This window comes from Peromyscus maniculatus, chromosome 5 (assembly GCF_049852395.1).
Source record: "Peromyscus maniculatus bairdii isolate BWxNUB_F1_BW_parent chromosome 5, HU_Pman_BW_mat_3.1, whole genome shotgun sequence".
NCBI classification, from domain to species: Eukaryota; Metazoa; Chordata; class Mammalia; order Rodentia; family Cricetidae; genus Peromyscus; species Peromyscus maniculatus.
The window spans coordinates 41,919,982-41,944,052 of NC_134856.1; the positions used below are offsets into that span (position 1 = coordinate 41,919,982).

At 43.7% G+C, this 24,071-nt stretch overlaps 1 protein-coding gene across 4 annotated transcripts in view; it reads left to right on the plus strand.

Moving 5' to 3' along the window:
• Nucleotides 1–6,733, plus strand: part of Zfhx3 (zinc finger homeobox 3) — a 256,316-nt gene extending 249,583 nt beyond the window's left edge. For all 4 annotated transcript variants that reach the window (XM_076572127.1, XM_006974131.4, XM_076572129.1 and 1 more), the window contains one exon: nt 798–6,733. In XM_076572127.1, the coding sequence (XP_076428242.1) occupies nt 798–2,482 (1,685 nt within the window). In that variant the 3' untranslated portion in view covers nt 2,483–6,733. The remainder of the gene's footprint in view (nt 1–797) is intronic.
• The last annotated feature ends 17,338 nt before the right edge of the window (nt 6,734–24,071 follow it).

Here is a 24,071-nt window from a genome sequence, read left to right on the forward strand (position 1 = left end):
AGCAAGATCAGAGGTGCATAGGACTATACTTTGTATGATCCCAGCATTACAGACCATGATCACCAGTAAGAAAAAACACGAGTAATGGGCAGGATAGGCTGTGATCCCTTGGGAACCGAGGGTGCCAGCCCAGCATCTGCAGCCCCACCCTGTGGTGTAGTGTTTACACAGAGGCAAGAGGTGATGATGTGTCTTACTCCACAGACACACTGCACCAAGGCACTGGAGCAATTTTCTCTGAAGGAGTCGCTTCCTCTTCCTCCAGGCTCTTCCTCTACCTTCTCATCCGTCTTCTCTCTGCCCTCCTAAAGCATCCACTCAGCTGCAGTGGTGCAGGATGATGGGGACACATGCAGAAACGGTTGTTTGTTCATGTGGCTTGGGGTCCTGCTAGGATTCCTGCTTTGGCTTTCTGTCTGTGGCACTTGATGACGGCTTTCGGTTTACATGAGTCCCAGTTGCTAGAAGCTGGTTTGGGGGCCGCCAGGCTAGTTTGTACTGGACTAAACGAATGGGATCTGGAAGTTCATGGCAAGGGAAAGGTGAGCTAGTGAGTGTTGATAGTGGAAATGGAGAAGTATGGAAGCTGACCCAGGTCTGTGTCTTGATTAAAATCCTTGGACCACCTAACCCTAAACATGGCAGGGTGCACCTGTTGACAGCCCTGGCTTTGAGAGGACCCTTGGGGTTTAAACATCTGTGACTGTGCCACAGGCACAGATGCAGCCCCTTGCATTTCTGACCCCCACCCCTGGACTACTGATGGTGATCTCTCTTTCTGTCTCCATTCCCTTTAGCTTTAACGTCTCCTAAACCGAACCTGATGGGTCTGCCCAGCACAACAGTTCCTTCCCCTGGCCTCCCCACATCTGGATTACCAAATAAACCGTCCTCAGCCTCGCTGAGCTCCCCGACCCCAGCACAAGCCACCATGGCAATGGCCCCTCAGCAACCACCACAACCCCAGCAGCCGCAGCCGCAGGTGCAGCAGCCTCCTCCGCCGCCAGCAGCCCAGCCGATACCCACGCCACAGCTCCCCCTGCAGCAGCCACGCAAAGACAAGGACGGTGAGAAAGGAAAGGAGAAGGAAAAGGCACATAAAGGGAAAGGGGAGCCCCTGCCTGTCCCCAAGAAGGAGAAAGGCGAGGCCCCTACAGCGGCGACAGCTACCATCTCAGCCCCACTGCCCGCCATGGAGTACGCGGTGGACCCTGCTCAGCTGCAGGCCCTGCAGGCGGCCTTGACTTCAGACCCCACAGCACTGCTCACGAGCCAGTTCCTTCCTTACTTCGTACCAGGCTTTTCTCCTTATTATGCCCCCCAGATCCCTGGCGCCCTGCAGAGCGGGTACCTGCAGCCCATGTATGGCATGGAAGGCCTGTTCCCCTACAGCCCTGCCCTGTCGCAGGCCCTCATGGGGCTGTCTCCAGGCTCGCTCCTGCAGCAGTACCAGCAATACCAGCAGAGTCTGCAGGAGGCAATTCAGCAGCAGCAACAGCAGCAGCAGCGGCAACTACAGCAGCAGCAGCAGCAACAACAGCAGCAGCAGCAACAACAACAAAAAGTGCAGCAGCAGCAGCCCAAAGCAAGCCAAACCCCAGTCCCCCAGGGGGCTGCTTCCCCAGACAAAGACCCTGCCAAAGAATCCCCCAAACCAGAAGAGCAGAAAAACGTCCCCCGTGAGGTGTCCCCCCTCCTGCCGAAACCCCCCGAAGAGCCAGAAGCAGAAAGCAAAAGTGCGGACTCCCTCTGTGACCCCTTCATTGTTCCAAAGGTGCAGTACAAGTTGGTCTGCCGCAAGTGCCAGGCGGGCTTCGGCGACGAGGAGGCGGCCAGGAGCCACCTGAAGTCCCTCTGCTTCTTCGGCCAGTCTGTGGTGAACCTGCAAGAGATGGTGCTTCATGTCCCCACCGGCAGCGGTGGCGGTGGCGGCGGCGGCGGCGGCGGCGGCTCATACCACTGCCTGGCGTGCGAGAGCGCGCTCTGCGGGGAGGAAGCGCTGAGTCAGCATCTCGAGTCGGCCTTGCACAAACACAGAACAATCACGAGAGCAGCAAGAAACGCCAAAGAGCACCCTAGTTTATTACCTCACTCTGCCTGCTTCCCCGATCCTAGCACCGCATCTACCTCGCAGTCTGCCGCTCACTCAAACGACAGCCCCCCTCCCCCGTCGGCCGCCCCGTCCTCGTCCGCTTCCCCCCACGCCTCCAGGAAGTCTTGGCCGCCAGTGGGCTCCCGGGCTTCAGCCGCGAAGCCCCCTTCTTTTCCTCCTCTCTCCTCATCTTCAACGGTTACCTCAAGTTCATGCAGCACCTCAGGGGTTCAGCCCTCGATGCCAACAGACGACTATTCGGAGGAGTCTGACACGGATCTCAGCCAAAAGTCCGACGGACCGGCGAGCCCGGTGGAGGGTCCCAAAGACCCCAGCTGCCCCAAGGACAGTGGTCTGACCAGTGTAGGAACGGACACCTTCAGATTGTAAGCTTTGAAGATGAACAATTACAAATGAATTTAAATAAAAAAAATTAATAACAAACCAATTTCAAAAATAGACTAACTGCAATTCCAAAGCTTCTAACCAAAAAAACAAAAAAACAAAAAACAAAAAAAAAAAGGAAAAAAAAAAGAAAAAGCGTGGGTTGTTTTCCCATATACCTATCTATGCCGGTGATTTTACATCCTTGTTTTTGTTTTTGTTTTTAATATTAAAAAAGGAAAACACAAACCCTAACCCTGTTACATTGTGTCCTTTTAAAGGTACTATTGGTCTGGGAAACTGAAGTCCGCAGGGCCTGCCTATTGTCGTTGGAGCTTAAACCCCTTGTATATTTGCCCCTTTTGAGAACTGCCCCACCTTGATAGCACAGAGGAGCCCGGCATGCACTGTATGGGAAAGCACTCCACCTTGTTACAGTTTTAAATTTCTTGCTATCTTAGCATTCAGATACCAATGGCTTGCTAAAAGAAAAAAAAAAAAGAAAAGAAATGTAATGTCTTTTTATTCTCAGGTCAATCGCTCACACTTTGTTCTGTTTTCAGAATCATTGTTTTATATGTTTTTTTTCCCCTTTGTTCCAGAGAAGATTTTTCGTTTTGTTTTGTTTTGTTAATTTAAAAATGGGCAGAAAGTATTCAAGAAAAACAATGTGAACTGCTTTAGCTTTCTGGGGATTTTCAAGAATGGCTTTTCTGCTGAAGCCACTTTCAAGGGGAAAAGCTAAGCACTCCCACCTTCAGAAAAAAAAAAGAAAAAAAAAGAACAAACCCACACACAAAGAGTGTTGAGGACTTGTAGCTTAAAAAAATGAGTTTTAAAAACTGACTTTCTGTATTTATGGTAGGTATGACCATTTTTGGTGTTGAGTAGATCGCTGCATTGGAGACGAGCTGAAGCAGTATGTAGACTTAAACCCTTTGTGCATTTAGCTTTTGTGTGGTCCAGCGACAGCTCCGCATTTGATGTCTTGTTCATCCCTAGTGGATAGATTGCAATCTGTTGCTTCACCTGAGCTTCTCCTCCCCTTTGTCGTCTCTTCCCCCAACCCCATCCTCTCATCTCCCACTTAAAGTGGCGGCTGCCTTCGTTTCTTGGAGGGTGGCTGCAGGATTATTTTATAAACCTAAAGAAAGAATTTCGGAGGATTCTAGGGATCATCAGGGTCCTCACAGATTATTTTTGGTTGGGGAGTTGAGACTTTTGAAAGGCATTTAATTCTAGTTACCTGTGTCTGGTAGCCCTGAGCATTACTCTTTTTATTTACCCTTCCTTGGCCTTTTCTTTGTGCCCTTTCTTCCTCCTTTCTCTCTCCTTGATCTGTGGACACTTCAAATATTCTTTTCTTGAACTAAAACATTCATTTCAGTTTGTGTAATTGGGGCTGTGTGCTTTTCTTTCTAAGAAGTTTTTGGCTAGAGATTTGGTTTTGGTTTTTGTGTTTGTGTCTTTTCTTTCCTCTCTCAGAAAAAGAAATTTCATGCTTTAAAAAAAAATCCAAAGACACACCCTTTCACTGCCGATGCAGAAAAAGGGGGAAGGGTTCTTGTTACTTGAGAATTTGTTTCTGATTTAAACAAACAAGACTTAGTTTAATAAAAGAAAGAAAGAAAAACACAAAAGAGTTCCAGGTCGTCTGTGCTGCTTCTGCAAGAAGAGAGGCAGCTGTTAATGACAATTCCAGATACCAAAAGACACACTTTTTTTTTTTTTTCACTTCAAAGTTTTGTCCTTGTGTTAGGCAGTCTGAGCGGCGAGTGATCCAGAATGCAGCCAACAAAGAACAGATAGCAATGTACAGAGAGCAAAAAAGAAAACACATGCATCAGGCACTTGTGTTTCTGTTAATATCCATATTCCTGTAACACAACACAATGCAGCGGAAACCCACTGTCATCTTAAAACGGTCTAAACTTGGAAAGGAAAACCGTGCTGCTAAAACATGAGTTTTGAAGACAAATAGATGCTTTGCTGTTTCGGTTTCATAGCCAAACACCAACAGACGTAGTCTCCCTGGCCCCCAGAGTGTGAAGTCCTTCTCCCTCACTCTCTTCCTTAGGTTTCAAAGGGAACTTTGAAGACTGTGAATCCAGGTTCCGTTGGCCACCTTCCGGGCTTCTTCCCCAGGGCTGAAGCCACTCATCGACTTTGCAAAAGACTGGAGCATTCCAAGATTTGAAATCTTTCATTTTTCTTTTTTTCTTTCTCTCCCCACCGCCCCCCCTACCACCACTTTCTTTTTTAGCCGGGACTATTTTTATGAATTTGTTTTTTGGTTAAAGAAAGAGTAGATCCTGAACTGTTGTACATATTTCTAACTAGGCTGATGCACAGTGCAAATTCCTTTTTAATTTTTTAAAAGTAGAAATACTAAAAGAATACCATCTTAACTGTTCCTATCAGTATCCAGTTGTAGCGTAAGGTGTCAAAAGCAAGTACGCAAAACACTTACTGTTTTAAATAGCTCTTTCCTTCTAACAAGAGTTGTTGTATTTCTCCCTGTGTTTTGAGATGAACACTTTTGAAGTTGTACAGTTTTTGTTTTCCATTGTTTTATCTTGTTTGTAACTCTATGAAATATATATATATATTTTTTGCCATTTAACTGTTGTATGTTACTGTGTCTGTATCGATAGAAAAATGTTTGTTTTTGGTTCTCTGTGTGATACCAATTAACAATTTTAACACTAGCTTTACCTGCCATTCTGCTAGGTCTTCTCGGAAACTGTTTTTAAAGTGATATTGCTTGGTAATAGTGCAATTCTACCCTCCCCACGCCCGACCTCCAGCTCCTTTGTAACTCTGCCAGCCTTTCCCCAGTGGTTCTGTTGGTTCTAGTTGGAGCTACTATCACCCGCCCTCTTCCCCTCCGTGAGGCCGAGTCACCGTCAGTGTTTCACTGTGCCATGCCTCAACCTGTGGGTGTGTTTGGCAACAACAAGGCGATTATTGGGTAGAATGGCTAAGCATGCTTCTACCCACCAGTGTTCCTGAAAGGAGATCTGTGAGGGTTTCCACCCGGAGTGGGTTGCGTACTGAACGCTTTCCTCTACAGTCGCACCACCCATACGCATGTCCATCAAGGAAGAAATTCTCAGCCCTAACCCAGAAATAGCAAAGCAGTCAGTGATAGTGGAAATCAGAAGGCAGACGAGAGCTGGTCACGGATGTGTGGACTAGCGGCCGCAGCGGCTGTGATCTGTAGCGTGACAAAGCATAAATTCACTACAGTGCTCAGCTGTTTAGATGCTCTCACTCGGGGAGTTGACTCCGGTCTGCTGCTGGAGCGGGTAGCTGAGTAGACGATCTCAACTCACTTTTAAAGTTAGTTCCTAACTTCTATTGGCACTTCAGTTTTGTTTTTTTTGGTTGTTGGCAGGAATCCCCCCCCCCCTCAGTTCCTTCACGATGGGGCTTGGTGTTAGACACTATTTGGCATACAGCACCCAGCTACCTGTCAGACTCCAAGTTATCTCGTCCATCCTTCCTCTGGCCCTCCTGTAAGCTTAAGAAGGAACACACACACACACACACACACACACACACACACACACACACACACACACACTGCATCTAGGAAGTTGGGTTTTTTTGTTTGTTTGTTTGTTTTTTTAATGAAAAGCTATTTAAAAAGATGAATGTGGCCAAAGTTTTACACAATTGAAAACAAAGTAAGACGGGCGGCACATGTTGGAACCTGAGTTATCAGGCATGGCAGGAAGTTGCAGGAGAGAGGCAGTGACCCAAGCCAGTGCACTTGATGTTCATGGACATATATTTTTTTTAAATAATAAATTAAATTAAAACATTTTAAATAGAAGCATAAAATGGAGTTGGTTGTTTGTTGGCGCTGAGATACTGCCCACTGTGAAACAAAGCTTTGACTAGTTTTTTTGTTTTGTTTGTTTACTTTCTTCAGGGGGGGGAGGGGGGCAAGTTTGGGTAGGAAAGAAAGCAGACATGAACGTGACCCTGAGGTAAAGAGGTATATGAACAGCCTTTGCAATGTACAAAAAGACAACAACAAAAAAAACACAAAAAAACAAACAAAAAAAAAAACAAAAACAAAAAAAAAATAGAGCAAGTGAAACCAAAAATGATGTTCTTGGTGTTTTTCTATAATGTAGTCTTGTTAGCTTTTTTGTTACTGTAACGATGCTGATCTGGGACTGTACCAAAATACATGGAGACTAACAGAACCACAAGGAACTCAAACTGAAAAGAAATTTGTCACAAAAACTTTGTTGTCATAGTTAAGTTGATTGTAGATGGTAATTGAATATACTCCTTTGAAAATATTTCATCAAGTATGTTTCCTGCTCATTGTGATACATTAAAAAAATATGAGCAAAAGTTCTTGTCTGTTACCAGATTTGTGTGCATGTATGGGAGCATACATGAAAGAGATGCCCACGGCTGGGGGCATGTCAATGCCATCAATGTCTTAAGGCTCTGTGTGCCAAGTGTACTCATCCCAAGGTGCCTGGGAAGGTGCACAAACCACAGTTCCTCTTGGGTGTCTTTGTACTGGTGTGTGTTTGGGTCAGAAGACTAGCTTATTGGACTGCCCAGAGTAAGCCTGATGCCTTGGAGAGTTCCTGATCCAGAGAGCCCCAGTAGATAACTCATTTTTCAATTCCAACAGTCCTATGAAAATCTGAGATACCTAGAACAAACTCAAGCAATGACAGGGGTAGGTTCACCTTGGACGAAGTGGGAATTGGATCTAGTGGTTACGACAGAAGGAAGGAAGTGGTAAGCAGAATTAAGTGGCTGACAGTTTCCTTGTCCTAACAAAGCTTGTCTCAGCTTCGGGTTAAGAGGACCCGAGGCAGCAATACATGAGTGCTGCGGCCTTGGTAATTCCTCCATGCACAGGGGTGAGCAAACATGGCAGAAGCTCCTCGTGGAAACCTTCATTTTCCAGTGGAATGCTTAAAATTCGTTAATGAGTACATCTGTGCTTGGCCCAAAGGCCTTCAATTCATCTCTAACTTATAGGCACGGCTACTAAATAATTTAGAGAAGTCTAGCAGCTGGACTTGGGTGCCATTGCAAGCTGATCATGTCCTTGCAAGGACTGTGGTATCAGCCGTTGGCCAACAGGAACCTTGTCTTCCGAGGTGTTAAGCTAAGGAACCCCTTCTGTTGGCCCAGACAGCTACTGTCAAGCAAGTCTTCCCCACCCCTCTGGGTTGGTGCAGCGGCCCTCCCGAGGCAGCAGTTCCTTCCCTATTAACTCAAAATCTCAGTCTGCCGGTGTCACAAGCAGTACTTGGACTCCGAGAAGCTTGCTTGCTTCTATGGCCAGTGCTCCAGGTTCGGTGCCAAACAAGTACTGCCACTGTCCCTGATGAAATCCAGCTACTTCCCCAAGCACGAGACTTTCTTTCCGGTGTTGCTGGGAAAAGCAGATGGCTCCACAGCTGTCACTCATCTCTCTTCCCAACCCATGAAAACATGCAATACGATAAGAGTTGCTAAGAGTCAAGGCCATCTCTGCCTTTCCGTGCTATAGCTGGGAGATCACGTTGAGTTGTTCCCAATGGAATCGATTTTGCATAGGCTACAAATTCTTTTACAGGTAAAATTTTACCCGGAGAACTAGGTTAGAGACCAGAAGCATGTGTTTCTCTCTTCTCTCTTCTCTCCTCCTCCTCCTCCTCTTCTTCCTCTCTCTCTCTCTCTCTCTCTCTCTCTCTCTCTCTCTCTCTCTCTCTCTCTCTCTCTCTCTCTCTCTCCCCCCCCCCAAGGCAATAAGGCTTCAGCATCAATCTCAAGTGGATATTAAATTTCCTTGGAACTAACAGCACCCCCCTATAGAAAATGAGAAGTGGCAATACTTTCAAATGGGTAAATGTTCTAATCTGCTTGAAAGAAATGTTCCTAGCGCCCACTGTAAACTAGTGACTTTCTCACTTTGAGCAAGTTTAGAATTTGCTGAGGGATGAGGAGTTGGTGCCTGTTGCTTTGCAGTCGTAATTCTAGCAAGACAGCCTCAGCTCAGCCTCCACATTGCTGCTTGGCAGACCAGACAAAACTTACACAGAAACTAGTTGTCTCCAGGCTGTGAAAGTGGAGGCCAAGTCCGGCTGTTCTCTACTTCATGCTAGGGGTGGGTGTTTCCTTTCTCTCATACACATATATAGTGTTTATATGTAAAGATTTTCTTTCAGTTCTTTAAACTAGCACCATGTTTGGTTGGATTTCTGAGATGGGGGGGGGGAGGTCTCACTATGTAGCTCTGGCTGTCCTGGAACTCACTACATAGACCAGGCTGGCCTTAAACTCATATAGCTCTGCTTGCTTCTGCCTCCCAAGTGCTCGTATTGAAGCAGCATATTTTAAAGATGTTTTACCCGTTAGGTTAGTTTCCTCTGAATCTTCTAGAGTTTTTTAGTTATGGGCAATAAAAGTAATGTGAGATTAACTTCTTCTGACTAGGGCTCTTTAAACTAACTCGAGTCCTATATTAATCTGAGGACGAAAGCTTTCAGATGAACCACGTTACTCTTGGGTCAAGATTCTTCGGCCTGAGAAGCACTAGGAAGAGCACCTGCTTTGGTGGCCTTCCTCAGGCTCTCTGCAACTCATCGCTGTACAACACTCACCTTTGCCAGACTTCTCACTCTCGGTCAACCGCTCTTCTAAACTGCACCACTCCTGCTCTGTTGCCTTCTTCTTATTTGTATGGCATTGAAAACACTCTGCAAAATCACAACTTTTGGTTTTTGTATCTAGGGATTAAACCCAGGGCCTCGAACGTCAACAGGCAAGTACTCTACACCATGCCACATAGCCATCCTCAAATTACATACTTCTTTGCTTATTCCTCAAATGACCTATAAGTGGGTGACATTTGTCCCAAGAATCTAGGATAGGTAAGGAGTGAGGCCAACTAGCTTTGTGTTTAACCTTTGGTGTGCCCTTTTGCCATTGCACAAATCCTGAGCCACTAGAGAAGGGTGGGTAGAGTGAGTTCAAGTCAGAGGCTTTGGGTTAAATTCTGGCTCCACCAGATTGACCTTACTTGAGTTGCTGATCCCTATTGTAAAGTAGGGATAAAAATACCTGCTTCACAGAGCTGTTCTGACAATACATTCTCGATGCTCAACATGGTTTTGCTTCAACTGTTGAGTCTATCAACCCTCCTCCATTTCTTTCTGTGGTCCACATGGGACTGCAGTTTTATTTTCTTCCCAGAAGGTCTGGGGATAGCAAGTGAAGAGTAGGTCCCATCGAGCCTGCTCTCTGTGTAGTTCTGATTTCTTGCCTGCCTGTACATAGGTACATCTGTATTAGATAGTGTCCAGAGCTTCTAGCAGGTTTCTGTTCCTGAGTTCATCAACAGCAGCTGTTAGATTTCACTATTTTCCTGACCAACCTCTAGTGATCAATCTGGTCATGAAGAAAGCATGTAGAGGTATGTTTGCTTCATGATGCCTTGAAGGGTTGAACAGCTTAGTAACGGATTAAAGAAGAGAAGAAAATGAGGACATCACTTGCCTGTTACCTATTTTGAAGTGGGTCTGATGCACAAGTCCAGAGCTCTAGAATCTGAAATGAGGCTTCAAGAGTGAGTAGGCTATGGATGAAACAAGCGTGAAGGGGATAAACAAAGGGGTATACAAGATCTCATGTCCTCTAGACACAGGGAGAAGGTGCTTTGATCCTAGCGAGCTTCAAAATAACCATGGCAGATGCATGGGAAAGAGGGCACGGAAGAAAGGTTTGAGTAGAGTTTACAGGTTAGCCTTTGCATCTCAATGCTGGAGGCTTTAGGAGCACGTGCTCCCATCAGTGACCATAGGTAATCATGTCTGACAGAGACAATCAATGATGGACTTGGCATGAAGCTGCTGGTACTGCTATCAGATGGCTAGCAAAGGGTATTCAGAATGGCTGCTGATGGTTTTCCTTTTCTCTAAGGATAACTCCTTAAATGGAGCCAGGATATGGGATCCTTCATGCAGTGTCTTTTTCAAGCTCTAAGCTGGAAAGTGCATAGCTACGAACGCACAATCTGTGTTCAGCCTAGTTGAGTTTTCTTTCAACACTGAAGACGGCCACTCTCACATGGCCTTTCAGTACCTGATTGGATGCCATCCGTATTTGGTGTGTAGTGTTTACTTTGTAGACTTGTCCCACTTATCACTAGTTTCGTCACATCTTGGTTTCAGTATGATGCACCCTCATAGAGTTTTTAGTCATGGTTTGTTGACCTCTTAGATCTGTAGAATTTGGCTTTTTCTCAAAATTGGCAGAACTTTATCAATTTTTTTTCTCCCCCAACCCCACCCCAAGGACTCCCAATTATTTCAGAATTAGTGAACCAAGGTTAACTCATAGCTTACTGATATTCTAGGTTTTTCCATCTGTTATGCTGGTTTTGTGTTTTTGTTTATTCTTTGCTGTGTGCTTTATTTTCAACAGTTTATGATTATATGTCTTTAATCTGGAATTAATTCTAACCAGCATAATTTTTTTTTTCATCTCAAACACTAAATTCTTCATTTCTGGAAGATTAATGTGGATTTCATTTAACCTTTGAATGTGAATATACCAAAACCAATATTAAGATCTGTTTTCCCCGGGCTTGATTATTCTTGCATGTAATTTTGGCTGAGGCAGGAAGATCAATGTAAATTTGAGGACAGACTAGACTAGTGTATGAGACCCTACCTCTAAAAAAAAGTTTACAAAAACAAAAAGTACCCGCTTTACTGTTACCCTCTGCTAAGTCATCTGTATACATTCTGGTTTGATTGATTATTCTTATTAATTATGAGCTCTGTTTTCCTGACTCTTTGCATGCTCACTAATCTTCGGTAGATGCCAGACACTGTGTATTTTCATTTGTTGGGAATTGGGTATTCTGTGTTCCTATAAACTTATTTACGCTTCTTCTGAGATGCACTGTGCTCCTTGGCTCCCTTTGGTTAAGTTCTGCAGAGGAGGACCAGTGAGTGTATCATTAGTCTGTTCCCCACTAAAGAATACTTCTTCTGAGAACTATTCCTACCTTGAAACCATCAGCTACTGTAACCTCTTATCCTCAACCTTTCAGCTTCTTAGGTCCCCCAAACAAAGCACACAACAAAGAATAAAACAAACACTGCCCCCCCACTCCCCAGCTAAACAGATGGAAAAAAACTAGAGTATCAGTAGGTTATGAGTTAACCTCAGTGCACTAACTCTTTTATGGACCTCCAATAGCTTTTCTGTGATGCTTGTTTGTATCTTGAAACTTTGAGCTGCTTAAGTCTCCAAGATCCTCTTATCTTCTCAATGGAGAGGTCTGTCTACGGGGCTTCACTTAGGTCTCTCACGACATGAAGACTCCCAAGACAGTAGGGTGTGGTCATTAAAAGGCTCACTGCTTCTGTCTTTCAGGGGTCATGTCCTTTCTCATGTGATACCCATGGCTCTTAAACACCATTTTTTCATATATTTTCTTGTGTGACTTGAGTCTTTTCAGAGCATCTTTATTATTCTGTCTCATCTGGAGGCAGAAGTCAAATGTATATGTTAAGAGCCCTATGGATGGACCTCTCCAAGTGCTGCCAACACTTGAGAAGTTCTAATTAGCATAGGGCCAGCTCTCAGCAGACCTCTGTGGGTATAGCAAGGTCTAATTGACCTTGTAAGACTGCAACTAATTCTTCTGGGTGCTCACAATGATCAGAAGTGGGGAAAAATAGTTAAATGAATTAATGATTCCAGTCTCCTTTCTGCCTTAACACAATGCCACATAGAACAGACAAGGAAGCCACTTCTTAGGTCTAGAAGTTTTGTGGAAGGCTGTGGAACAACAGTTGGGGCTCTTCCCCCTCAACTACAAGAGTTTTCTCTATTCATAAAGCCATTCCAGCTTTTTCATTGAAATGATTTCATTTCAATGTCTTTCTTCACAAAGATGATTTTTCAGACTAACCTCAACTTAATAAAATCCATTGATTTTAAAATGTGGCTGTTGGAGGTGAATTTACTGCACTAATAATGAAGGGGAATAACAAAGCAGGCCTAGAAACATTAGTCATTTTTGCTAAACCTAAATTACAACTTTTAATTGTCTTTATTTTAGTAAAATCTTAGTTCCTACCTACACTGGGCAAGAACAGATGAATCTGAAAACGGGGACACTGTAAAACAGCCTACTAGGACTAGTGCGGGTTGAGGCAACTCCTGTGAGGTGGCTAAACACAGGAGCTGCCTCACATGTCCCAACAGCAGAGCCAGGAAGCTGGAGCCAGGTGAGGGTTCTGTAGGGAAAGTGGTGTAAAGGTGGGGGAAAAAACTGGAACTGAAGTTACCTTTTTAGGACAAAACTCCATATGAAGACATTTCAGGCACAATAATTCAAAACTGATCAAGACAGGAATAATAAGGGACCAAAGAAAGAGACAGAAAAAGATATGTTATCTCAGATAAAACCGAGAGAGGAGAGAACAAGTCTCAGTGGATAAGACTTGTTTTTTAGAACTTTATGCAAGCAGCATGAAGCCAATGGGATCTCTAGAGCCATGGAATTTAGAAAATTTTCCAACTCATCCATTTTTCTTAAAAGTTTAGGGATGCTATTTTCATAAGAGAAGTATTCACAGGAATGGACTGTGGTAAATTCTACTGAAAAATATAGTTGAAAATTAAAATTTCAGGCCAGTGAGATGGCTCAGTGGCTAAGGTGCTTGTTGCCAAACTGGACTACCTGAATTCAATCCCAAGAACACACTGTGGGAGGAGAACCAACTTTTAAAACTTGTCCTCTGGCCTCCTTTTGTGCACATGGCGCACACACACAACCACACACAAAAATGAATAGATAAATGTTAAACTCTAAAGAGCAGACTACTACTGCTGATGAGTGAACACTCAAAAGGTGGATGAATACTTGATAGCCTAATAGTTCAAAATGAGCCAAAAGGGGGGGGGGGCTGAAATCTCTAAAGAAATATAAGACAACAGCACTAGAAAAATCTGCAAAATAATGTTTCTTGAGTCTGCTAAGAGTTGAAATTAGACAGCTGTATTTTTAAAAAAGAACAAGTCTTTCAAAGGAGAAAGGATGTGGAGTGTCTCCCTTTTGGGGGAGCAAAGGAGAACGAGTTCACTCCCATAGAAGTCTGTAAGAGGATATAAACAGAGGTTGTGGAGACGGCTCAGGCGTTAAAGTGCTTGTCGAGTCTGACCATCAGAGTCCACGTGAGAAAAGCCAGGGTTGGTGGCATACCCTTATAATCTCAACACTCAGGCACTAGAAACACACGTGTCCTCAGCTTCCTGGCCAGTCACACTAGCCTGGATGACAAGCTTTAGGCCAGTGAGAGACCCTAGCTTAACACAATGAATGGACAGGCTTTTCTCTCTTAAAAAAAATATACATTACCAGTTGCTCCTGGTCCATTTGTGGAGAAAATAATAAATCCTTCAATATTACCTTAGCATGTTTGGCAAAAATCAACTCTTATGTTCTTATGATCCCTGTATCTGCCCAAGCTGACATGGTATTGGCTTATTACCAGAATATTCTAGTAAGTCCTGATTACTGTAAGTCCTCTAACTCTATTCTTTTTCAAAATCATCAGTCCTCTCCCATTTGATGCATAATATTTAATATCACATCACCTAAAAGCTCAATAAACTAATTCTAAAGGATGTACTGAAACAAAATGATTAAGGACAATCACAGTGCTCTCAAAGAAGAAACAAGGCAGAGTCCAATTTTCTGCAAGACTTGCTTTGGAGGTCTGATAAAATCCCATGAATAAGTGCATACATGGACAAGAAAACAAAGAGATGGATTAGACAGCCCCCAGTCAGTCCCACATAGAAATGTATACTTAATTTATGATAAAGGTTGCCTTTCAAAGCAGCAGGAAGGAATGGTCATTTCATTAAAATATACTGGAAAATTTGAGCATCCATGTGTTTGAAAAGAGATAAAACAGGACTCATATACCATTGGTTTCAGGTGGTTCATAAACCTAAGATACTTTGTAATCCAATTAAAAATGTAAGTTAAACAAGAGAGAGACAGAAACAGAAGGTCAGACCCCTGCGTGTCTGGGTAATTCTGCTTCTGAAAGCCAAGAATTATTAAACAAAACCCTAGTGCCGTATATTAGACATCTCCTTGTGAGCTGTTCATCAGGGAGGCCTCAGGGGCCCCCAAGACAGCATAAAATCTTACCACTCTTGGTTGTCTTACCAGTTGATAAGATCCTAAGACTCACACACCCAGGATATGGTGTAGAGGAATCAAGCTTAGAACTGAGCTGGAAGCATCCTTCCTGCTGAAAAGCTTTCATACTACCAGAAGGTACCACATAGGTTGCTGGGAGAGAAAACTCTTCTCATATGTAATCAACAAGTCTTCCCCATCTGTGAAGGCTGCAAACTACACTACTAACCTGCCGAGCAAGGTATGTTCACTGGCGCATTAGTGGCGCAGCTATTATGGGAATAACCAACTGCCCACGGGTTGAATTTACAGTCTGCTTTTGTAAAGGGGGATTCATGCCTGGTACTGTAAACCTAGTCCCAAACTTATAGCTAAGAGGGTCTTGGTCCCTAGGGTGAACTTACTACTCTGGTTTAACTAAACTGTCACGGTATCAAGCTGACTTCTAAATATTTATGTTTATACTTGTGACACTACTTTCAATCTTAATCAGAGAAGCTTCCTCCTGCATTGAACAGTGGTGAATGCAGAGATCCATGACTTTCCAAGGTACTGAGAATAAGTGACGATTGAATGCTCAGCCTTAAACAGGACATTTATACCATTCCCTCTTAGGCTTGGGGACTGTCACAGAAGAGGGGACAAAAGATCAGGAGAAAGGATATGATACGCTGTCTCCTGGATATACCATGACTTCACAGGGACTATGGCTGCCGGCATTAGACCTGCACAGAACTGGGCCTCATGGATCAGGGAGGGACTCACTGGGTCCTACCCCCTCCTGCTAACCTATTGGCTGTTAATGGATTCTGAGGGATGCCACAGTCATTGTCATTAGTTGCATACCCACAAGCTCCTATGGATATTTCCAAACCCATCGTCATGATAATGATATCAGTTAAGACTCGGTGGATTTCAAAAACAAACAAACAAACAAAAAAACCAAAACTGCACATAAATGTGGGCAAGTGACTCCTAGTGAGGAGGGTGAGGGATTGGGAGGTATGACTAGAGGGGGTGGGGAAGTGAAAGTAATCAGAATGTGCTTTATTAGTGAATGAAATGGTCAAAGAACAAATTCATTAAAAGTCATTTTTAAAAACAATGTGAGTGCAATTGATAGGCAAAGTACCTGCTATATGTAAAACTAGCATAGCTCTAGTATTCAGGATAAATAAAAAACAAACAAACAAACAAAAAACCCAAGAGTCATTAAAGAATGTGGAGGTGGATTTCAGTGGTAGACTATGTCCTGAGCACATATGAGGATCTGAGTTTAGTCCCCTCACACACAGATGTAGAGGACAAGCCTACAAGTAGACTAAAAAACCTGAGCTGATATTTCAGGAAAGACAAGTTTAAAAGGACAACAAACATCCCAGTAATCACATCAGTAACCCGGGAAATGTACCTTACCAGCGCAATGGGGCAGTACTACACAGCCAGAGAGGAGCCAAGAATCTGAGACCACCAAGACAGCTTGGTCATGATAGGGATTTGTTTTGTATCATTTGTTTAAACTCTTGAGTTTAAGTTTAAACACTTTTCTGGGGCTGGAGAGATGGCTCAGTGGTTAAGAGCACTTGCTGTTCCTTCAGAAGATCTGAGATCAGTTCCTAGCTCAAAACTACCTGTGATTCCAGCTCCAGCCTCTGGTAGACTTGCAGGTTAATAGTGGATGCTTGGAGGAATTGAGCGTCAGGAATAGCAGAAAGACTCAGTTTTCACTGTACTCATTTTTTGCTGTTCAAACTCTATTCTATTATATATATGTATATATACACATATATACATGTATATATATTACAAAATATAGCTGAAATTTTGTTCAAAGCTTGTTTAAAATATAGGTTATGTTAAACGAGTCTAATATTATGGTAGGCCAATAACACTGCTCCACCTTGGGAAGAAGAGGTGTAGATACAAATGTTGCCTCCTGAAGCCACAGATAATCCCTTTAGTTAAGTGTTTCAGGAGGTCACTTCTTAGGCTTTGACTGTTTGCTACAGTGCCACCTCGGTGAACTTGTAGGCACTGATGGCAAAAAGTCACTCTGGTTCTAGAAACAGCCAAGATGAGTAAGTGTAGCAGGATGTTTCTCCGGTCCCACCAAGCCCCCACAGTCCCATGCCATGCTTATAAATTAATCACTCAGAAGCTTATATTAATTGTAACTGCTCAGCCATTAGCTCAGGCTTATTACTGATTAGCTCTTACACTTAAATTAACCCATAATTCTTGTTTAGCCACGTGACTTGGTACCTTTTCCCAGTTCTGCCTTGTCATCTTGCTTCCTCTGTGCCTGGCCGGTGACTCCTGACTCTGCCCTCCTCTTCCCAGAATTCTCCTTTTCTGCTTATCCTGCCTATACTTCCTGCCTGGCTACTGGCCAATCAGCGTTTTATTTATCAACCAACCAGAGCAACACACATTCACAGCATTCAGAATGACATCCCACATCAAGTAAGACTTCAGAGTATGTCACTGACTGACTCTGGATTTCCTGGAGATAGACACTTCTCTCCTACAAACCTGGAGACTCACTTCTGCTCCGTGACTTAAACTAATCCTATGGCAAATTCACTGGAGCACACCTTTAAAATCACAAGATGGCTGACATGCTAGTACAGCTTATGGAGCCTTAAGATTTCTTTTAAGGGGGCTGGGATTTAGCTCAGTGGTAGAGTGCTTGCCTAGCAAGCATAAGGCCTAGGTTCGGCCCTCAGCTCTGGACAAAAAAAGATTTTTTCTTTTAAAAGTTATTCTTGTTAATACTGTAAGTGAATTCCTCTAGAGTTTTTAAGCACTCGCAATACCCTTCTGGATGGCTATTTATTTTAAGAAATGAGATAGAAAAATGTCCTATTTAGTTAGGTATTTAGTGATTTGGTAAAGTCTTACTAATGTTTGGATGCTGGAGGGTCCTGGGCTACACCGGACTCATCTGAGACTGCTCACTCCCTTCCTGAAGGCCTGTCGTGCACAGCACTTGTTCTCATCACTGCAGTTACTGTTGTGTGCTCCTGCTTCCTCCTCGGCTGGAATGACTACTGGGGTGCCCTCTAGCTTGCTGGCTTCTCTTCCTTTCTGTTTCCCTTTCTCCCTCGTGCATGTGTTGGAAGATCCCACTACCAGTGACTGGTTACAAATGCCCTTCCTTACAATACACTGAGAATAATAGACATCGTTTCCTCTTCTGGACTTTTCATGGTCAAAGTTCAAGTAGGCTCACCTATTTTATGTTTAGCTTGCTGAACTGATCTCTGGGTACAATACACCATAGCATGACGTGCTAAGTGAAAGATCGGATTTGCAGGAAGGGAAATATTTTCTGGAACCTTGTTTGATCTTTTAAAAGAATGATGTTAGATTTTTATTTAAATTTAAAGGTCCATTAGATATAAAGACAGGCTATATTTTAACATATTAGACATCATAGAAAATGTGATTTACTCGCAAGAATTTATAAATGATCTCCTCAAGTTTGTCACCCAACTAAAGTCACTACATAGACTATTTAGATAGGTAAGCCCTCCAGATCAGAGCATGCAGTGGGCTCCTCTGAGGTTTGGATTTAGTACTTTAAAGCCATATTCTTTTGACTGAATGCTAACAAGGGGCGAAACACTGTGGGTTCTTTTGTTTGTTTGTTTTTTCAGGACAGAGTTTCTCTGTGGAGCCTTTCCTGAAACTCACTCTGTAGCCCAGGCTGGCCTCGAACTCACAGAGATCTGCCTGGTTCTGCCTCCTGCACTGTGCTTCCTTGGCTGATGTAGTTGTGAGTTACCTCAGTGGCTTTTCTCCCTTTAGGAGAACTCAGTGTTAACCTTGGCTCTAAAATGAGATGTGGCTGTCTGTAAAGCAGCATGTTCTTCAGGACTCCGGGACAGACAGTGGATGGTAAAAGGAGTATCATATGTAAGAAGTCTGAGCTATCCAGGGCATCCCTCTGCATCACTGTGGTCCTCTCACACAGTAAGAGGAATGATGCTGCTTTTTTAAAGGTCCACAGGGATACTAGGAAGTGGGATGCTCTGTCTACGTGAGACCTTTGTTAACAAGATCTCCTTTTCTTCAGATGAAGATCTTGAGTTCTTCCTGCACGTTGACCCTGCTGTAGCCTTCGAAGAGCTCATGGATAATGTCTTCCTCAGTTATTACTAGCAAAACGTTTTAAGAGATGCCAGATACAAGCAGAAAATGACTAGCCTCGACCATGGGTGCCCTTTAGTTACTTCGGTTTCTGCATTCCTGGACTTTTTGTAAGAGAACTGCTTAGCACCTTCCTGTCTACAGCCACAAATGCTAACAAAGTCAGCAGAGGAGATTCTTACGACAGTCTGGTTTTTAGGGATGGGAGTGATAACTCAGGAAAGTGCTTGTCTTGCCTTGCACGCATGAGGATCTGAATTCAATCCCCAGAGCCCATGCTTTAAAAAAACAAAAAACAATGCCAGGCATGTGGTATGCATTTGTAATCCCAGTTCTGGGAGGAAGAGGTCAAAGCATTCCTGTGACTCATTGCCCAGGTAGCCTACTCTGTCAGCAGGTCATGGCAGGGGGTAAAGGCAGACAGCACCGAGGACACTGTGCTAGGCTGCTCTCTGTCCTGCACATACACATACATGTGCACCCATGCACACATACACATGCATACATACCAGTTTTCATGTGTGGGTGGGTCTAAATCTCTCCGTGCTTGTGGTCTTAGGAGGTCTGAATTTTCGAAGGAGTCAAGTTTGAAAAGGAGTTTGGTGCTAAGCTCCCAAAGCACCGTTTAGCACATATGATTGTTCTCTAGCTGGCTATCATATTCGGAATCTTCATAGACTGGCTCTGGATTTGGGCAACCTCACAACATCTAGATCTTTTGATACTCTGCCTGGGGACATTTTGTCAGCTGCACCGGACCCAGGTTATTCTGGAATATGATGAAATAAACCCTAAAGCATTTCTTCTGTTTATCAGACACTGCTTCCTTCAAAACTGCTTTTTTTTTTTTTTAACCTAACCGGCTTTCCAACCTGGGGCTGGAACTGATTGGGACTCTAAATGCTTTGTTACCGTCTGTCCTCTCTAACAAGCACAATGGTTTGCTCCCTCTTGAGGCAGGGGATCCATGTAATGAGTCAGTGCTTCTGTGAACTCCAAGGGCCTTTAATTATTTCCACCATTTTCTCCGTGCGTTTCATCCGCCGACTGTGTGAATCAGAGGCAGGCTGCTGGCCGTCAGAGACTGGAGACGTCACTGGCCTTCCTTGCTGGCAGGGAACCACATTCTGCAGCGTCTGGAGTCATGGGTGAAGTATCCTGTCTCAGAGTTTGTACAGCACCTTCTGTTTTCAGTTTACTGGTGAACAGGGCACATCACAAGAACTTGGAGTGCAGCTAAAGCCAAATCAGACTTGACAGAAAATTATTAGCAGGGTACAGAGGGAAAAAGATCCCCCTTCCTTTCTGTAATCAGGTTAATATGTGCATGGAATGCCTCACTTAAAAAGGTAGTGTGCTTTGGCAAAGCTGGTTTCTTAAGTAGAATTTCAGTTCCCATTATGCGAGGCTATCCATTGCTGCTCTGGCAGGGCCTTTGATCAGTGAGCTCAGTGGGGGAGAAGGGCATGGGCATATTAATAACTTCAACATGTGGCCCTTCGGCCCAGCTGTACCCTCGTCCTGGAAATAGGCCAACTGGAAGGAGTTTTCTTAACACGACCTATATATGCATATTTGGGGAAAGGGGAAAGGCAAGGTAAAAGGTTCAAAGAAGGAAACAGAGTGGGGTTTTGGCGGAGGTTCTGTTTCCCCTGTTAACTACTTGGAGCATTCTGCTACTATATATTTGGATCCTATGGACCCAGGCTCCATCCTCAACTCTTACTATCTTTATCCTTTCTGATAGACTGTTATAAAGATGAAAGATGCCGGCAGCTCAGGACAAGATTGGAGAGAAGGCAGGGGGCACTGTGAGAGTCTATAGAGATGAGAGGTTAATGCAAACCAGGTGCCTGAAATTGGAGCCCTGGGCCCATCTTGCCAGGCTCTATCTTTTGCCCTCTCCCTTCCCCGCACTGGTATTGAGACTTCCATTTTAACAATCACAGGCTTTGGTCCTCATTACATTTCTGCCGTAACCTAGAGCCAAGCCTGCTCCTTCAGTGTGTGACCTTGCATGGCTCAACTGCTTCCTTCAACATTTTCTTCTGCGTGACGCTACATCACAGCCCTGGAGTCGGCTGTGGTTTCATCAGAAATCATCTTCCTGACCCCGAGCAGCCACGTTTCTCATTCCGTCTGCCTGGCACTGACTTCTCGTGAAGGATTTGGGAATGATCCCAAAGGTAGGATGTGACATGTGACACCCGTGTACACTCTGCAAGCTAGGATACATATTTGACTTCTGTTAACAAAGGTCAAAATAACAACGGTTTGAAGAAGCCAGCAGGTGATGTTTGTCAAGGTGGAGTTCAAACAGCCGCAAGGAACTGCAAAGACAGCCCTGGCGTTTCGAGTCCCATGCCTCCCTCTCTCCTTGTGCTTTCTTTTCTCCACACAGAGTCCTCCCTAGTTTAGGGTTGATTCTTCAGCTCCTATGGCCACATTTTCACAGGTAGTTGAAAGGGAAGGAAAGAGATGCTTCTGTTTTAAAGTTGTCAAGACCTACTTAAGGCTTCTCATATCCCATTGCCCAGACCCTAATTACATGAGCACACTTAGCTGCCTGGGAGTCTGGGCCATGAATTCTTTATCTACTGGCTTTCTAGGCCCTAGAAACACAACTATGGGGTTGTGATAGTGAGAAATAGTCACAAAGTCAACGTCATGCAGTTGTTATCTTCTGGATAGGAGAGAGTGAAGAGACTCAACTTGCCGACAGTGTGAAGGTCGCACATTCTCTTTTTGCTTTTGAACCGGTGTCCTATGATGACTTCTCATCCAATATCTAAGCATGCAGGTACTGCACAGAGCTCTGGGTCTAGAAAAATGGTATAGCTGCTGTCTTCCCGCAGCCATGAGAAAGGGATTGGACAGAAAGGCAAGTGTGTAACAACGTGCACATTGAAGAATGACGAGAGTTCACTGGACTATGAAAGCAGAGTTTTCAGAGAGGATGAAAGAGCTAGGTAGGCATGGGGTGATAAGAAGGTGTTGTATGCTAGGAAGGAGAGCCACATCCAACCCATAAAAAGCAGTAAAAGGATACTCAAGATATATTAGAAGAAAATACACAGATTTTGATTTTAATGGTATGATTCCCCATAAAAGAGATACTTGATCAATTTGACTACATGGACATTAAGAGGGAAAGGTCTGCTGGCACAAACATCATGAACAAAATCAAAATATGAATTAAAAAATAAGAAAAGTATTATCTACATATATGATAGCTATCGGCTCTCTCTGCCATAAAAAAACTTACTTAGTATTTTTGTATGGCAGAAATCTCACAAAACTAAGGGGATTGTAATAGGCTAATTTTCCTATGCATTAAAAAAGTCCAAAGACCAGGAGGTCAGTAATAGAAAAGCATCCTTAAAAATTACTAATGACTCCTAAAAGTAGGAATTAAGCTCAAAATCGCTTAAAAATTTAAAATAATCACTTGATACTGGTGAGGGGCTACAGAAGTTGGTACTTAGGGCAACAAAAGGTTAGTTCAAAATAAAAGAAGTTGTTCTTAAAGAAAAAAAAGATATACTCCACTGTGGTGTGCAGTCTCTGAAACAGGCCCCCCAAACTCATTTCCTAGCTGTGCTGGTTAGTTTCATGTCAGCCTGACACAAGCCAGAGTTGAAGAGGAGGGAGTCTCAATTGGAAAAAAAAATCCCCCCATAAGATCCAGCTGTGGGGCATTTTCTTAATTAGTGATTGATGTGGGAGGGCTCATCAGCCTATGGTGGGTGAGGACCACAAAATTGGTTTTGTTGCTACTTCATAACTATAATTTTGCTACTATTATGAATCATAACATAAATACCTATGTTTTCCAATGGTCTTAGGTGACCCTTGTGAGAGGGTCATTCAACCCCAAAGAGGTTGTGACCCACAGGCTGAGACTGCTGGTCTACAGTGGGAACTCAGCATCAGCCAGGACAGCACAGTGAGAGCTTGTCTATTGTGGAATATGAGTTAAAGATGGGTTACATTTGTTTATGCTGTGGGACATTTGTTTAAGGGTGCAAAGATGTGTTGCATTCTTTTATGTTGCATTTGTTTAACTCTGTGAAGCTGTGTTTCTTTGCCTGTCTAAAACACCTGATTGGCCTAATAAAGAGCTGAATGGCCAATAATAAGGCAAAAGAAAGGATAGGTAGGGCTGGCAGGCAGAGAGAATAAATAGGGGGAGAAATCTGGGGAAAAAGAGGATCGAGGAATGAGATAAGAAGGAGCGAGGACATCAGGGGCCAGCCACTCAGCTGTACAGCAAGCCACAGTGCTGTGGATATTGCTCTGTATGCTGGGAATGTGTTGCTCTGATTGGTTGATAAATAAAACACTGATTGGCCAGTAGCCAGGCAGGAAGTATAGTATAGGTGGGATAAGCAGAGAGGAGAATTCGGGGAAGAGGAAGGCTGAGTGAGGAGATGCCAGCGAGCTGCCAAGGGGCAACATGTAATGGGACGCAGGTAAAGCCACAGAACATTTGGCAATACATAGATTAATAGTTAAGGGCTAATTTAAGATATAGAGCTAGCTAGCAAAAGCTTGAGCCATGGCCATGCAGTTAATAAGCCTCTGTGTGTTTACACAGGAAATCTTCCAATCATACCACAGAGTAAGAAGTAAAGAAAGGTATACAGAAATAAAGATAAAAGCCCAGAGGCAAAAGGTAGATGGGATAATTTAAGTTATGAAAAGCTGGCTAGAAGCAAGCCCAGCTAAGTTCGGGCATTCTTAAGAAAGACTAAGACTCCATGTGTATATTAGGAGCTGGGTGGCAGGCCCCCCAAATAGTAAAGACCAAAGAACAAATAGTTAAAATGAAAAAAAAAAAAAACCAACTACACTTTTCTCAAGAACAACAACAATGATAAGAGCAAATAAGTCCTTTAGGTTGGAATGAAAGGACACTGGTAAGAAACTTAAAGCCACACGCCTTTAATCCCAGCACTCAGAAGGCAGAGCCAGGTGGATCTCTGTGAGTTTGAGGCCAGCCTGGTCTATAGAGCAAGATCTAGGACAGGCACCAAAACTACAGAGAAACCCTGTCTCGAAAAAAAAAAAAAGAAAGAAAGAAAGAAAAAAAAACAATTATTAGTCTATGCCTTTGGATACACAACATGCACTATTGTGATGTCAGTAACAGAAAGCAATGAGGTACAAAGCTGTACTGAAGCAATGTGTTTTTGTTTTTGTTTCTCATATAAATTCAAGTTTGAGTGTTATTACTTGGAGATG